Below are 16295 nucleotides of genomic sequence, written 5' to 3'. Positions count from 1 at the left end.
CAGCGTGACGCACTCCGGGCGTGCGCCCGCCGAGTACCAATGAGGCGGGGGCGCAGGGGCGGCCCGCGGCGAATGGAGGCACGCGGGGCCGCGGAGCGGCCAATGGGCAGCGAGCAGGGGCGGGACGGGGCGCCGCGGGCGCTGGCAGAGACGGGCGGGTTTAAAGCGCTCGGCGAGGGCGGGCGCGGTTCCCCCGCGGCCGGGGAGTGATGGCGGCGGCCGGGCCGGGCCCCGGGGCCGGCGGCGCGGTGAAGACGCTGGCCCTGGTGCTGGAGGACGAGGCCCGGCGCGGCGGAGGCGGCTACTGCAGCGGGGACACGGTGTCCGGGCAGGTGTTGCTGGAGCTGGCGGGGCCGCTGCCGCTCCGCGGGCTGCGCCTGGAGGCCGCGGGCCGGGCGCGCGTCGCTTGGAGCGAGAGCCCCGGCGCGGTGCCCGGGGCGGGCACGTGGGGGGTGGCGGTGCGGGCCCCGGGGCCGGGGCCGCGGCGGGAGGCGGAGGTGCGGTACCTGGACATCCGGCAGAGCCTCCTGCGGGACCCGCCCGAAGGTGAGGCGGGACGGGTCGGGAGAGGGGGCGCGGGCCCGGCCGCTCCCGCAGCCGCGGCGGGGGTGGAACCGGGGGAGTGGTGCTGCGGGAGCGGGGAAGGGCTGCGGGAAGGCGCCTACGGCCGGCGGCGAGGGGGAGGCGGAGGGGGGAACGCTCCGGGTGGAAACGGGCACCGGGGGCCCAAGGAACGGTGGCGGGGCCCCGGCAGGACAGCGCTGCCGCAGCGCTCAGCCCGGGGAGGATCACTGCCTCATCCGCGGCCGCACGATTCCTGTGTGGGGGCTGAAAAACGCTGAGGGGGGAGCTGGAATAAAATAAAATGCGCAGCTCGAGTCCCTGCGCCGTGTGGGTGTCGAAGGTTCGGCTCCTCCGTGGGTCCGTCGGGCCCCTCCGCGCTGGGTGTGCGGTAGCAGCCGCTGCGGGGAGGGGAAGCTGCCGTGGAAGACCCTGGAAGCAGCCAGGCTCATCCAGTGGATTAAGGCGGCAGGGGAAGCTCGCTGTGGCGAAGCTCTGTCACTCACGCACTGCAGCACTGTGGCAGCGTTGAAAAAATAATTAAATACAGAACAACGGCATTTCGTTCTGTAAGGGTGAAACGCAGCTCAGGCTGATCTGTAGGGAAAGTAGATTCAGGCCTTGTAAATTGTGTAACAGTAGGCCCTATGTGAATTAATTGGGAGCTCATGTATTTATAGAATTTCTTCGTGCTGACCTTAAATGGCAGATTTTTCGGCAGAGAAGTTGGTTTAATTGTTAATTGGAAAAGTAGATTAGTTGTTGTCCTGCTGAAAAGAAACTTAATTTATGCTTTGCAGAAGCCATTTTGGATTAGAAATTGGCCAGAGTCCTGAGCTGAAGCTCAAGGTCTCCCATGTTTCCTTGATTTTTGTTTTTCATTGAAATCACATCACAGCATAAATAAAGTATGGGCCACAGTCCAGAACCCACTGGGATCAATAAAAAGTTCTTGCATTTGGGTGTTTTCATACATAAATAATTTATAAAAACATCTGCTTTGTTCTATTTCTGGAATAACTAAAATATACTATTCATTCTCATTCTACAGGTGAGGAAAACTTAATTCTTCTAGATGGAAGACATGAATTTCCGTTCAGCTTTCAGCTCCCTCAAGAGTAAGTTCAATAATCCAACCTGAAGGGATTGTGCTGGATGCTGCTTGTAGTGGAACATTAAGTTAATATAGTTTGACTTGTGTTTTTTTTTTAGTATCAGCTTTATATATTTGTCTTAATCAAGCACCACGCAGACAGGCCTTGTTTGCTTCAGCTTCCCCAAGGCCCTAAAAGTACAAGCTGTAAATTGAGAAACATTTATTGTGTGCAGGAAGTGTTAATGTTTGAAGCTGAAATATTAATTGAAGGTAATGGTTTTATGACTGCTTGTTTCAGACCTCTGGTGACCTCTTTTACTGGGAAGTATGGCAGTATCCAGTACTATGTGAAAGCGGTGCTGGAGAGGCCTGCTGTGCCTGACCAGAGTGTGCAGACAGAGCTGCAGATCATCAGCCATATCGATGTCAGCTCACCAGCTCTCCTGGTAAGAGGGTCCCCCACTTCTCCTCCCTCCTGTAAAACCAGCTGCAAATAAACCATTTCCAAGCAGCATTCACATCCAGCCATAACCCTTCCCATGTTATTCCAGAGCATCATTTTCTGACTTCTGAAAGCATATAAGCTCCCTAAGCTTTTCTCTATAAATAGATTATCTTAGGTTGTGTGAATAGCAAACAGAGTGGCTTTTTTAATACCATTGATTACATCCCTGCTGGCAGAGATGCTCCTGCCAAAAAGTTAGGCAGGCTTCAGATGCATAAATAAGGCTTAATAATAGTAATGTGTGCGTGCAGAGTAGTTACTCTTACCAGAGCAACTACATTCACAGGGCTGCAGTGTCCTAAACTCTACAATAATAGTAGGTTGAGGAGCAGTAATTAGAGAAGAGTATTAATCATGCCCAGCCTGTCATTTAGGCTCTGGCCATTATGTTACATATCCCTGCATTTTGCATGTCGTTTTCTAACATGAAGTGTGTGCACGCAGCTGCTCCAGAGATCCTTTCAGTTATTTCCCTATGACAGATTTGGCCACATTAAAGCATTGAGTTTTTAATAATCACTGGAAATACTGTAGAGTAATAAGAAAGATCAGGCATTAAGTAATGAGTAAATAGGCAAGATGGAAGCTAATGAGCTGGATTCTTTTATCTCAACCCATATTATGAAAATAATATAAAATTATACCTTGCACTTTCGTGATAGCTACTGGATCTAAATGGTTATTCATTTAAATATGAATGAGTCATTTCTATTTTATTTAAAATGGTAGGATAATTTTAACATCATGACGTGAACATAGAAAAAAGATGTTTTGAGCAGGCTTTTTTTCCCCCTCATTACATGCTTACATTTTAATCCATTCTAGAGAGAACTTAGGGTATTTTGGCAGTGACATCTGTAAGCAGAATAGTCTTTATATTCACGAGTTAGGAGTTTGAAGGCATCATACCCACATTCTGTAAGGACAAAACAGACCATAGGTTATAGCACAGAAGACACATCAGGAAGGCAGTGCCAATCTGAATGGATTCCAAGGCTGCCACCAAAAGTGCAAAACAATAGGGTTTTTTCATTATAATAAAGAAAATAAAAAACAGTTTGCATTATTGTATTGACTGAGTGTCACTACCCAGTAAATCAATTTGAGTAGCTTTGATCCTGGCTTGGACACTTGACATGTGTGCTTGGAAGTTCATTCTAATGAAAACGTTACAGGCATGTAAATGTCATACAGTGTGACAGTCCTTAAATTAAGATGGTTTTTGTCATGCCTCTGCATTTTTGGGGGGGGTTTGTGGCTTGCAAGTAATGAAGGTGCATCCCCTTAGCCCAGTGTCTACATATATTTATCCTTACTTAGGGATACAAAAGTAAAAAAAATTACCTGCTTAACTGTTAGTTGTTTGCAGATACAATGAATTCTGCATTCTTCTGCACTGAGAAACATGTAGATAAACACCACAGTACTCCATGAGACCTATGAAAAGTTCATTTTGAAGACAAAGCACGTGCAAAGACACACTGGTCTGTGTTACTTAGTACAGTCTAAATACAGACTAGGATTTCAAAAGAGAAATGTTCAGATTGCCAAACCTTGGTTCCATATCACATGGTGGCAAAAACTGCAGTTGCACTGAGCAGTTCAGGGATTCAGATCATGTGGATTTTGAGCTGGGTTGCAATGACTGATATGCATAACACTAAACTGCAAGTGACTGAGAGCTTTATCCCATAAAATGAAAAATACTCTATATTTTATAGACACCAGTTCTAAGAAGTCAGGAGAAGATGGTTGGCTGTTGGTTTTTCACCTCTGGGCCAGTGTCTCTCAGTGCCAAAATTGAGAGGAAGGGATACTGTAATGGTAAGAATAGTTATCTTAAAAATATAAATACTAAGTATATAATAGGTTGGGATTTTTTTTTAATCTCAGTGAAGCCAACACTTTGTAGTTAAAAAAATAGTTCTGTTTAATAGAAGTAAATTAAGGTCCATATGAATTCAGTTTTTTCAAAAATCATCTTACCTTTCCCCTTGGGTATATGAATTGAAAGGAAGCCCTTTTAATAATCTTATGGAAAATCCATGTACGTTTGTGTGTAAAGAACAACAAAATGTTTTTATCTGGGATAAAATCCCTAACTGGGATGTAATTAGATTTTTACATCCTATTTGTGTAAGTTTACACTTTGGTAAGAATGAGCTTTAGCAGCTTCTTCTTCATCTTGATAAGATTAGATACATTGAGAAAATAAAACATCCTGAAATTCATTTAGTACCATATACAAGGAAGATTGGGACGTAATTTGCAAATAAAGCTTTTATAGCTTGTTCATATTATGCTTAATGTTTCAAAATGAATCATTGTTTATGTCTAAAACATAGTAGGTGGCTATAATTTTGCCTGGATACCACTCTGAAAAAAATAAACTGGCTTGAGGAAACTTACCAAGTATTGTTCTCATAACACTGCAGATGATGTACGTGCTGTGTAACGTGCTTTGATACTCCCAGAGGAAAGTTGGTAAATACCAATTATTCATTGGACTTTTTCTGTCTCTAAGGGGAAGCCATCCCAATCTATGCAGAAATTGAGAACTGCTCTTCTCGTTTGATTGTTCCAAAAGCTGCCATTTTCCAAACACAAACTTACCTGGCCAGTGGGAAGACAAAAACCTTCCGTCAGATGGTTGCCAATGTCCGAGGAAACCACATTGCCTCTGGGAGTACAGATACCTGGAATGGGAAAACTCTGAAAATCCCACCTGTATCCCCATCTATACTTGACTGCTGCATTATTAGAGTAGAATATTCATTAGCTGTAAGTATTGGGTTGTCAAATGTACAAACTTCAGATACTGCATTCAGTTGGGAACAGAAGAGTTTACTGAGTAGCTGTTAGCTTTTGAACTTGGGAGCTGCAGTAAATACAAGTGTAGAGAAAGGTGTCCCAGCCCATGGTGGGGGGTTAGAACTAGATGATCTTTAAGATCCCTTCTAACCCAAACCATTCTATGACTATGAAAAATAAGTATCATAAACCACATACATGAGAGACTGAAGTTCATAAAGAGATTCTGAGATGGAAAGGTGGGAATAATGTGGAAAAGGGAGAAATGTTTCTGAGGAAGAAGCAGCTTAGTTTCAGACATGCAGGGATTGTTTTGGGAAAGCATTTCAAGCTGAATGGGGTCCTCAAGTGATTCTTTCCAGAAATGGGAAGATGAGACCGAAAGTCAAGTGCATAATTATGTTTGTCAAGATGGTTTGTATTTTTTAATGTCACTTAGAGACAAGTTACAGAAAGAAGAAAACTGCTGAAAAATAAGGAAAGCTGCCAGGGTATTAGCTAAGCATATCTGGGATGACAAAGCTCTTAATTTTTAAATTGGCAGTGTAGGGAGTAGGGCAGCTTTTAAGAGTAGCATTCAATGGGGTCTCATGATGTTTTTTTCTTCTGTTTGGGGGTTGTCACATAGGTGTATATCCATATTCCTGGTGCTAAGAAATTGATGATTGAAATGCCTGTGGTGATTGGCACTATTCCATGTATTGGATTTTCAAGCAGAAACTCCAGCATTACCAGCCAGTTTAGTATGGATATGAGTTGGCTGGCATTGACCATGCCTGAACACCCTGAAGGTAATAAATACATATTGAACTGTCTCTAATCCAGCACAGCACTGTCTGCAGCAGATGGGTGCAGTGCCAGTTTAAGGGCACTGCCAGGGATGTAGGCAATGGAAATCTGACTCACAAAGTTCTTAAACTGAGATCCAAAACGATTGATGAGGTTACCCCAACTCCAGCCTTCCTGAAGTCTCTCTGCACCCCATCTGACTGAAACAACTAACTTCTGATGGTGGGAATATTCTACTCAGTACTGAATATATCTTGATACAACACAGGTTTGCTGCTGGAGTTATCCTAAAAGCACAGCACTCTCTGTATTCCTGCTGAATCACCTGAGTTTACTGAAAACATAATTTTAGTTACAGTACTCATGAGTTCAGTGCACTTGCAATACAGTTTTTGTGGTCCTGCATATACTGTAATGCAGATGTTCTTGCTGTGAGTGAGTGAATAGTTTGAAATATGACAGAAGCATCTCTTGTGTTTCAGCACCACCAAATTATGCTGATGTAGTGTCTGAGGAAGAGTTTTCCAGACATGTTCCTGCTTATCCACCTCCCATGGACTGTGAGGAACAGTTGTGTTGTCCTGTCTTTGCTTACATACAAGAGTTCCGGTTTCAGCCTCCACCTCTTTATTCAGAGGTAAGAAAATAAATAGCAGGTGGTGTTTTTATTGTCAGATGGCAGAAAAAACCCAAACACATACCTAAATGCAGGAATTGCAGGCAGTAATTGTGTTCTTTCTTCTCTCCGTAGATTGACCCACATCCAACTGATGTAGAAGAAGTTCAGCCCGTTTCATTCATGCTCTGAGGATTTGTAATAAGCATCATTGTGATGAATGTCTTAATCTTTCTGCTGCTTAAGCTGGTAGTGCAGCTAAAAAGGAAACAGTTTTCTTTTTCCAAACTTCAGTCTGTGTATGAGAAAGGCAAAGGAAAATGGAGAAGGAGGTATGAGCATGTTTGGTGATAAAAGAGAACCTGCTGGATTAGTCTGCACAGAGGATAACAAGGGAGCAGCTGAGCTTGGGATACTTGAGAAGTACCTGAAAATACTGAAAGGAAAATGCATCAATGAAATACTGAATGTTTTCCAAAATTGGGTACACTACACAAAGTACGAGGAGGAGATGTGTGGATCTTCTGAAGAGAAAAGCATTTCTATTTTGTTTGCAACGCTCGGGAAGAATGTACATAGCAATGTTGAGAATTCCTGTAGCAGAACAGAATGTGGGGTAAGAAAACATTTCCAAAAGATTCCAGTGGTCAAGGGGCTTCAGCTTTGCACTGTCTGCATCCAAAAAAGGAACACTACTTCAACACAGAGCGAAGTCTTAAGTTGACATTGATGGGAAGCTGCCCTCCTCAGGACTGCCAAGTGGTACTATTGCCTCATCATCGTGAGGACACCGTGGATGACAGAATGGCTATTATGCAATATTGTAAATGCAACCATTTCCTGAGTGCAAGACACAAGTGTGGAACAAACAGTGAACTTTGAGATGAGCTTATGCACTATGCTTTCTTTCAAGGGATTTCTTAAGGGAATTATTCTAACCTCTTCTACTGTGAGTTCTTCTTCTGCATCTTAAGCCTATGGATAGCATGATAAGGGGAAGCATGGCAAGGGAGAAACCTTTTGCCAGCAGCAGGTATACTTAGCAAAAAGGACAATATTTATTTATTCAAAAGCCTTTATAAGCCTACCTCTGTTTTGGATATTTACTTACGGTCAGATTTGAGACCAAAAAAAGTCTTGTTAAAGCTCCAGTATACTTCAAGGTTCTAAAAGGGACCCTCAATGGTTTCTGTGGTTAGTGAATGAGATACAAGGTGTAGGGAGAGGTGTAAATATACCCAGAATAGACATAGCTTATAACTGAAGTGAAAGCAGACATCAGGGGAACAAAGTCCTCTGGTAATGGCACAAAGCTTTTCATTACTCCTGCATTTTTGTCTAAAGATCTATTGTCAGGGGCTGCACTGGTCATTTGCTATCCATACTATGTTTGTTGGTGTGTTTCATGGTTTGTTTTTGCTGTTTAATTTTGTTTTGGTGCAATATTTAAATGTTTTCTTCCTCAGGTCATTTAGAACAGTGAGAGTTTGTTGCTGCTAAGAGTGAAGGCACAGCATTTACTTGCCCTTCTGCTGCCTTCATTTAAAAGTAGAATGTTTGCTTCCTGCCAGCCATCAATTGGGATCAGTAAACAATCACCAACAGATCACTTACAGGAGCAGAAAACAGCATTGTCAACATGCATGCACGTTTACAGTCCTGTCTTTGAAATACAGGGGATTTTGGACTACTAGAAACACTCCATATGTCTTACAGAAGGGTTTGGGGTTAAAACCCGGTGCTTCATGTGGTAAAACGGTGTACTTTCTGGTAATGACAAAAATAGCAATTCAGTTTCCTTCATTCCATCAATAACTGCAGTTTAAACAAAGTCTGAATGGTTTTATATGAAATCTGTCTTCACTTAAGAAGCAGGGATTTTTCTACAGGCATACACGGATATATATTTTTAGTCTTCTTTTAGTTTAACTTCCTTACATTGTCTAATTTCTAGCACTTCACCTCAAATCCCTTTTGCAGCAGTGTGAAAGACAGACTCGTGCAGATTCACATTTCCAAACTGCAGTTACTCCTTTCATTTGCAACATTTAGTATTGTTTTCTATAGCAAATGCAGCTTTAACCAAAATTTGAGTGCATGATTTAGAAAGGACATTCTAAAAATGATAAATATTTAAGTCTCGAGGTGTAGCTCTCATGCCTTTTTATTTAAGTGAGGGCCTGCCCATCCAATCAATGCAGGATTTTCATTCACATCATTTGGAAAGGGAACAAGCACCCTTTTCTTAAACAGATACCATTATAGTTACTTGAAAATTAATTTGGTTGTGTCATAACTTGCATGGTAATAATTCAAAATATTAGCTTAAAGAACATTAGGTGCTTTTTGGACTGTAATACCTGATAGGTGATGTGTGCTACCTGGTATAATCATGGTCAAGCAAACAGCAGTATGAAGGGTAAAGGTGTGCTTTTTTTTTTTTTTTTTTGTAAAATCTTTGAGTTGTTTTCTATTCTTTGCAGATAAACTGTGGCCTTAGATTGTTTGCTGCAAAAAAAGTCAACTATTAAGAACTATTAAGTGTTTCTTAGGAAACACACATGGCCCTTCAAAGGAAGGGTGAAAACATGATTAAGTTCTGCTCTCTGGCACTTGGCTTAGTGCAGAAATTGATCCTTAAAAATAATTACTGTTTGCACAATAATAAGTTCAATATGCAGGGGCTTTGTTTTGATAACTGTGAAACAGTTTAAAAGAGACAAAATAAAAAAAGCTGTTTAACATACAGGAACATGATTGTATTTTGTACTAATGAATGAGCCCCATGGGTTCTTTGTTAATAAAAGTGTCAAATCTACATTGTGCTGTTCATCTCTGGTTTGGTGCTATGTCAAGAAATACCTGTATTCTACCCTACAGATATCTAATTCTTCTCTGATCTGGGAATTATGCCTTCATCTGTCACTGTTTTAGTTCCTTGAACTATTCATAACCAAGAACTGGAACAAATTGATCAAACAGGGCCTCCTCCCACCCATAGTCATTATGTAATAGGGGCTTTTACCCATAAGAGCTCACATCCTTCAATCCTAATTGGATCTCTCATCTCACATATTAATCTTAGAGGATATTTTATTGTTTCCTGTCAACAAGATTAGAGCAACAAACTAAAGATAAATACATCAGAGCAGCCTTAGAACCTGAGTGCAGAATGACTAAAGCAGAGACCCTGCTGCTGTGGGGAAAGAGGTGACAAACTGTACCTGCCCCATGCTCACCTGAGCCAGGAGTGAGATGATAAATCTCCATCAGGGTCCTGCCTCCCAAGGGTTTGAGGAACAACAGCAAACAGTTGGTTTCTTCCTGTTTCCATTTTTGAGGGAAGATGGCAAATTTCTCTGTGGAAAGTCGAGGTGAAGATGCTGTTCAGAATTGTAGAATCACAGAATGGTTTGGGTTGGAAGGGACCTTAAAGCCCATCCCATCACACATGGCAGGGGTACCCTCCACTGTCCCAGGTTGCTCCAAGCCCTGTCCAGCCTGACCTTGGACACTGCCAGGGATCCAGGGCCAGCCACAGCTTCTCTGGGCCACTTGTGCCAGGGAGGAATTTCTTGGGCCTAGTCAAGCACCAGAACCAGCAGAGGAGTCATGATTGATGAAAAGGAAAATTCAAAACCTCAAATACTGGTCTTAGATTTTATTAAAGCTCTCTCACTAAATGATAGTTATATGCCTTACCAGTTCACAGTAGCGATTCCACTTCAGCCACTGTTTGCTTTTATAGGGGAGTATTTCAGTTGACAAGCTGTAACTGTCTATTAGAATATGTGTGGTGTTTAAACAGGTAGTAAAAAGCCAGGCAGAGATAGAGCAGATCCTGCAGGCTCGTGTTTGCAGCTCTGACCCTTCTGATGTTTGCATGGAAACTCACAGTTTACGTACAGAGCAAGAGAGATCATTTAATCAGCTCCTGGGGCATGTTCCAAATTATCAAAATAGCATGTTCCATGACTTCACCACCCACTTTGGACAGCAAAAGGGAACATCTAACTCAGTTTGTAAAATCTCTGCTATATATATAGCAAGAAAAACATGGTGGGAGAGCACAGTTTGCAAACAATGTTGATTTGGAGATAATCAGTTGTTCTACAGCTCCTTAAAAAACCCAGGCATTTGTGCTCTATTTTCTAGTCAAATTCTGCTGATTTTCAGTGCTCTCCTCAGGGTAGTGACTTAGCACAGGGACACAGAACCCAGCCTTCAGACTGCTGCCTGTTCCAAAGCTGATTATATAATATGTTAGCATAAATATGGGCAGTGCAGGCTGCTGCACAATGTAAATTCTCCAAAGAACTAATTAGGTCTAAGATGAATCCAGTCCACTTTTAGTATTAACATTTTATATATGGCATAGACAAGGTGACAGTCTTGTTCCAAATTATATTGTCATTATTTCTAAGCAATTAATAGGAAATGACTGTACAGAAAAACTCTGCTAAAATATCACTGCATTATTGACATTTTAGGACAAGTGACTAATAATAATTTGAAGTCAAAAAACTGTGAAAGGGTGGTTTTATGTGGAATAGAAAGTGGTAACTCAGGTGGGAGTTCACTGGAGTAGCTGCTCATGCCATCAACATGCTGTGGGCCTTCTTAGCTTCACATAGCAGATTCAACTGTGCTACTGATAAATCTCCCAACACCCATCCCTTCAAAAGAAAAGAGATCCTTCTTAGTTTTGGCTGACATTCAGCCACCTGGCTGACTGTAAGGTGAGGAGAAAAATGAAGGACAGGGTGAAAGCTGGAGCAAGTAGGCTAAACCCAGCCAATTTTTGGCAATGAAAAACTGGGCTTTTTTACAGCTCCTTGGAACAGCATCAGCCTCCCCATAAATGAGGCACTGGGCATTGACAGAGGTGAGAACAGAAGCAGGATTTTGACTGCAAGGTCTTAAACAGGATTGTTGCACACCCAGAAAGATTCCAGGTCTCTGTATAGGCCAGTCCTATTTGATGTCACAATATATCAGACCCCAGCACGAGGAGAAAATAATTCTTACTGCTGAACTAATCAGACTAATCAATGCACAAAAGAGAGCACAAGTGACAAAGTTACAATTTCCTTTAAATCATTTAAGGCCTGAAGTGCTTTTCTCCTATGTCTTGATGGGATGTGACCAATTCAGTAGCCTTAAAAAATTAGAAAGGTACTATAGGAAATATTCTGCTGTCCTGAGAGTAAAATGAGAGCAGAAAGGGAAGAGCATTGACTGACCTGACAGATTCTCCTTCTACAGTGTCCCGGAGGAGAAGTGTCTGAGAGGGCTTAGTGCCACAAAGTCCCATCAAGTTCTGCACTCTGTGGCCCAAAAGTGGCATTTTGGTGTGAGCACATCTCTCCCTCACTCAGATCCTGGAGTTGGCCTCACCCAGTACCTGTCAGGCACAAGGGACACACAACAGCTTAGCACCAGGGAGCAAGAGCAGAAAGGCTGGAATTCCAAGGGACCCTCCCGAGCTGCAGCCAGACCTTCTCCCACCTCACAGGCTGGAGCAGCTGTGCTGTCACCTGCAAGGATGGCAGTGACACAAGGAGCTCCTCCAGCCCCACCTGGGAGTCTCACACTTCGGGGGCAGAGAGCTGGAGATGTCTGTTAGCAGAGGTGTGAAATGAAGGTCCCCAGGAAGGGCAGCATTGCAGGCTTTCCCTCGTGTGATCCCACCTGCCATCGCTGCGAGAGGACTTTACACTCATCCAAACAAATTAACAATTCATTTCCAACCCTGACACGAAGATTAACCCTGCCAATTAATTCCTTAATCTCTTGCTGCTGCCAAGGCTCACAGTTGCCATGTGGATTCTTGTCCACTGGGGCCTGGAGCGGGGCCATTCTGTTTAATTAATGCTGCATCCAGGAGATGGTGGAGCTGATGCTCCAACAGATTCCAGCAACACAAAGCTGCAGCTCACACCCCACCCAAACAGCCTGTGCTGAGCACCTCCACGAGGGCACACACCATCCCAGTGCCTGTGGCAGCTCTTGCTGCATAAAGGGGGCACTTTAGCCAATCCAGAGACATTTTGCCATGGTTTACTTGTAGAAAAATTCTTCTTGATCTCTTCTCCACAACAGATGTGATCAGCACTTTGTTTCCAGTAGCAGCAGGAAAAAACAAGCCACAGAACTGTGTCAGTCTCCTTCCTCCTGCCTCAGCCAGCTGACAAGGTGTTGGGTTTGGGCTTGGGGCTGCAGGGAGGAGGGGCAGCCACGCTGAGGCTGCTTCAGAGGGAGAGGCTGGATGAGAGCTGAACTGACACGTGTTTGGAAATGTGTGAAGTACAGTAAAAAGGAAAAGCAATGCTCAGTCACCTCAGGAAATCTTTATAAACCAGCTATAACAAATTGGGTCAATTTTCCTTTGTTTCTATAGGTTCTGCCATATATAATTAAACAGACACTGCCCATTAAGGTGCTTTACAACGTGAACTAATACTCAATAAAAATCTATGAATAATATTAAATTAAAGACTAAAACCTCTGGACATGTAAACCAGGAAATTGCAGGTGTATAAACAAAGCAAGCAACAAAACCCCCATAATTTAGTGCCTGTTACAACTAGTCCAGAGGGTGGAACAAGTGAAGGGATCCCAGAACTGCAGGGAACACATGGATTGTATAAACCCACACGTAAATGTTGTTTACAGAGAAGGATGAGGAAGGAGGCAGGATGATACACTGGACAGGACATTCTGCTCCACACTGAAGTTGGGTAATGTCTGCCTTGGGGTTTTGTTGTTGTTTTTCATGGATTTGGGCTCAGTGCTCAATTATACACTAAACTCCCTTCACCCAGGGAGGGTCAAAGTCACCCCCCTGCAATGGCCAGACAGACAGAGGCAAGAAAAGCCTGGATTGTCCTGCAGACCTCTGCCCACCTGCTCCTGACAGGGCAGAACAAACATCTGCTATTGGGGAGCTACAAAAGGGGAAACAACTTTCAATGCAAAAATTGCATCTACCTGATTGGAACAAGCTGGGCAGGTACCTGTCACTGGTCACACTGGAGAGGTGTTGCCTTCTTCAGTACATCCTTTTTTTAAGGGGTGCAGCAAAGCCAAGAGCAGCTTGAGGACTGGCAGAGATCAGCATTTCTGCAGAGGAGGTGTTTTGCCATGTGTGCCATGCCACTGGAGAACCAGCTCGTGGTGTCCTCAGGGATTGTTTCCATGGGACTTGACAGACCTCATGACATGGCATTTTTTGCAAGAATCTTAAGCTGTCCTTGTTGATTCTTCACACCATTTCCTTCATGAGGTCACTTGCTACCAATCTTCAGCAGGATTTGGGGTTCTGGGCTCGCGTGGCTCCCACGGGTGTGCGTGGCCAGGGGTTAATTTGCTGCAGGATGATTTGGCAATTCCTTGTTTTCTGGAGTTGTCACACTGTCTTCTAGGAGCTCCTGCTATAAATATCTCTTGGGTGGATGCCAGGGATGTATTTTTTCTAGGCAGAAGCCCAAACCTAGCAGTGAAACACTTGACTATCAAACGTGGCACACCAGGAGAGGGGCAGAGGGAGGGGATCTTGTGCATTGCATGAGTTGGTAGGAAAGCCCAAGCAGTGCTTAGAGCATCACCCTTCCCCCTCCTGCACTCAAGTAATTTATCTTGCTTAAAATCATTTATGAAATGCAAGTTTCTGCAATCCACACTCTGAGCAGGGCTCAAGCCATGCACAGATATTTTGCCCCCGTGCTCAGCTGAGCTGTTCTGTCACCCCCTGATGCATTTGGCACATCACAGGCACATCAGCCCCATTCCAGCCCCTGCCTCAGGCCAGTCCAAAGCAGAGAATTTCCACAAGGACTCAGCCTCCCCCTTCTGCTCAGATTGCTTCACCCAGCAATCACAGCAATCACTTGCATCTCCTGTCATTAAGGTGCCTGTTTGATCCCAGCCAAACTGTCCTATGGGGATCTGGCACACACCTGGGATCCAGGCATGTTGGGAAAATGACTTCAAGGCTGTTTAGAGAGGTTCCCATGCTTGCAACAGTTCACAGTTCAAGGGGATCCCCATCTCTGCCAGCAACACTCACTGTTAAACACATGCTGCTGGAACATTTTCCTTTGGGGAGGGAAAAGCATGACAGAGAACCTGACATGGAGTTCAACATCAGCCTCAGCATGTTTTAATTTAATGCAGGATGGAAATCCAGGATGGACCAGGCTTGGTTGTTTACCATCCCCTCTTTCTCTCCCCCACCCACGCTCTCCATCCATTACAGTGGTGCCACTTTTCCCAGGCATCAGCCATCACCCACAGGCCTGAGCAGGCAAGGATTCCTCCCACTCCTTCAACTGCACCCTAACTACTCCCTCCTTCCCAGACAAGGGCACGCCAATCACTGTTATCTTGGCTGCATCACAGCTCCCATCCCTGAGCAAAGATGAGCTATTCTATCACTAGACCTCAGCTGTTCAACCCTTCCCTGCCCCTCACACCCAAATCACACAGATCCTCAAATCCCTGCCCAGGGCAGGGGGTGGCAGAGGAAGGCAGGGAGCAGGGCTTGCTGTGCTCTTGCTGTCACAGCTCTCCTTGCCAGCTCAGCTCCTGTGAGCCAAGCAATGAAACCATCAAGGCTGTGCCCCAGCCTCTGCTGTGCCCAGCGCGAAGCCATCCTGCCATGGCTGGCACGTGTTCCTGGCTCTCTGGCTGGCAGGGCTGTGGGAGGCATTCTGGGATGCCAGGAGATGCCCCTCCTTGGGAGAGCCACCATTCCAGGAGCAGCAGGGCAGCCCTCCTGCCCAGGGTCTGGCACCAGGACACGGCTCGCACACCACGGGGCTGCTCCCGTGCCAGCGCTTGTTTGAATAATGACATTTTCAGGCTGACACCTGCAGAGATGTTTGCATTTTGCTCTCTTGCACCTCAGAGTTTTAACTGATCTCACAGCCTGAGATTTTCCTGAAATATTCAGGGGTTTCATGGCCTTGCTTTCCCTGCAACAGACTGCAGTGCACAGTGATGTGTCACTTGCTCTCCTGATGATCTCGGCCTTTCCGGGCTCTGGAAATCCAGATGCTGCCTTTCCTGCCCTCATCCCTTGGCATCCTTTTCCTGCTCTCATCTCTTGGCAATGAAATGAAACCAATTTACAAGAAAATCTACTGCAGACAGTGTTGTCTTCAGCTGAGTGGAAACTCCCAGATGCTCTTGCTGTTGCTGGCTTAAGAACATTTGTGGTTTCTGGCATGTCCTTGACAGGTACGAAACTTGTACAACTGCTGAGTCATGAGCTGCACAGGGAGTGACACAACACACCCCACAGTCAACTTCCAGAGGTGGCCTTTGGCTGAAAATTCACTGGGAGGAGGGAGAGGTGAGCACCAAAAGCATCTGTGGGGATGGTGTGGGCTCCAGGCCAGCAGCAGCCGGGAAGAGGTGGCCCTAACCAGAAAGGGGTGTGTGGCTTTCACAGCCTTGTGGAGGATTAGGCAGAGCTCCTGGGCAGGACAGCTCACTTGGAATGCTGCTCCTTCCCTGAGTGATGCCTGTGAAGGGGGTAAATGGTGTCACACCTGCCTGAGAGCCAGCAGCAGAGACAACTCTCACTCCTACCTACCCAAATATACACACGTGGCATCCCATCCTCTCATGCACCCCAGGGCACTTCTGGCAGATTTTTAAGGAATGCAACTACAAACACTATGAAGAAAAACGGGTGAAAAACATTTAGTCTCCATCAAGGACACACTTGCAAGGAATTTGTTTTTCTGCATTGATTCTCTGATAGCCAAAGGACTCACTTTTGGAAAGCATCCAAAATCCACAGCTGGAAGTCTGAGTTGCTTCTCTCTGTCTTTTAAAGCAGAAGGGAAGGAATGGCTCTGGAGAGACCCTGCCACTGCTGGGCAGCAAGGAAACACCCTGGGCAGCTCCTA

General features: G+C 44.8%; 1 protein-coding gene and 1 long non-coding RNA gene across 2 annotated transcripts in view; one reads left to right on the top strand and one right to left on the bottom strand.

Moving 5' to 3' along the window:
• LOC127059985 (uncharacterized) overlaps positions 1–1603 on the bottom strand; it is a 43178-nt gene extending 41575 nt beyond the window's left edge. The window contains exon 1 of the long non-coding RNA XR_007778428.1: positions 507–1603. This is a non-coding gene — a long non-coding RNA (uncharacterized LOC127059985). The remainder of the gene's footprint in view (positions 1–506) is intronic.
• On the top strand, positions 186–9196 carry ARRDC4 (arrestin domain containing 4). The gene is made up of 8 exons (XM_030228504.2): positions 186–546; positions 1613–1679; positions 1956–2103; positions 3884–3986; positions 4687–4943; positions 5602–5764; positions 6245–6399; positions 6514–9196. The coding sequence occupies exons 1-8, from the start codon at positions 210–212 to the stop codon at positions 6568–6570; spliced, it is 1287 nt and encodes a 428-aa protein (XP_030084364.2). The 5' UTR covers positions 186–209; the 3' UTR covers positions 6571–9196.
• The last annotated feature ends 7099 nt before the right edge of the window (positions 9197–16295 follow it).

The sequence above is a fragment of the Serinus canaria genome, chromosome 10, assembly GCF_022539315.1.
Source record: "Serinus canaria isolate serCan28SL12 chromosome 10, serCan2020, whole genome shotgun sequence".
Taxonomy (NCBI): Eukaryota; Metazoa; Chordata; class Aves; order Passeriformes; family Fringillidae; genus Serinus; species Serinus canaria.
This window is presented reverse-complemented; position numbering and strand designations above follow the sequence as displayed.

Coding starts and splice junctions, on each gene's coding strand:
- ARRDC4 (XM_030228504.2), top strand. CDS start 210: ATGGCGGCGGCCGGGCCGGGCCCCGGGGCCGGCGGCGCGGTGAAGACG. Junction 2,104..3,883: donor TCAGCTCACCAGCTCTCCTG/GTAAGAGGGTCC, acceptor TATATTTTATAG/ACACCAGTTCTAAGAAGTCA. Junction 4,944..5,601: donor GAGTAGAATATTCATTAGCT/GTAAGTATTGGG, acceptor GTTGTCACATAG/GTGTATATCCATATTCCTGG.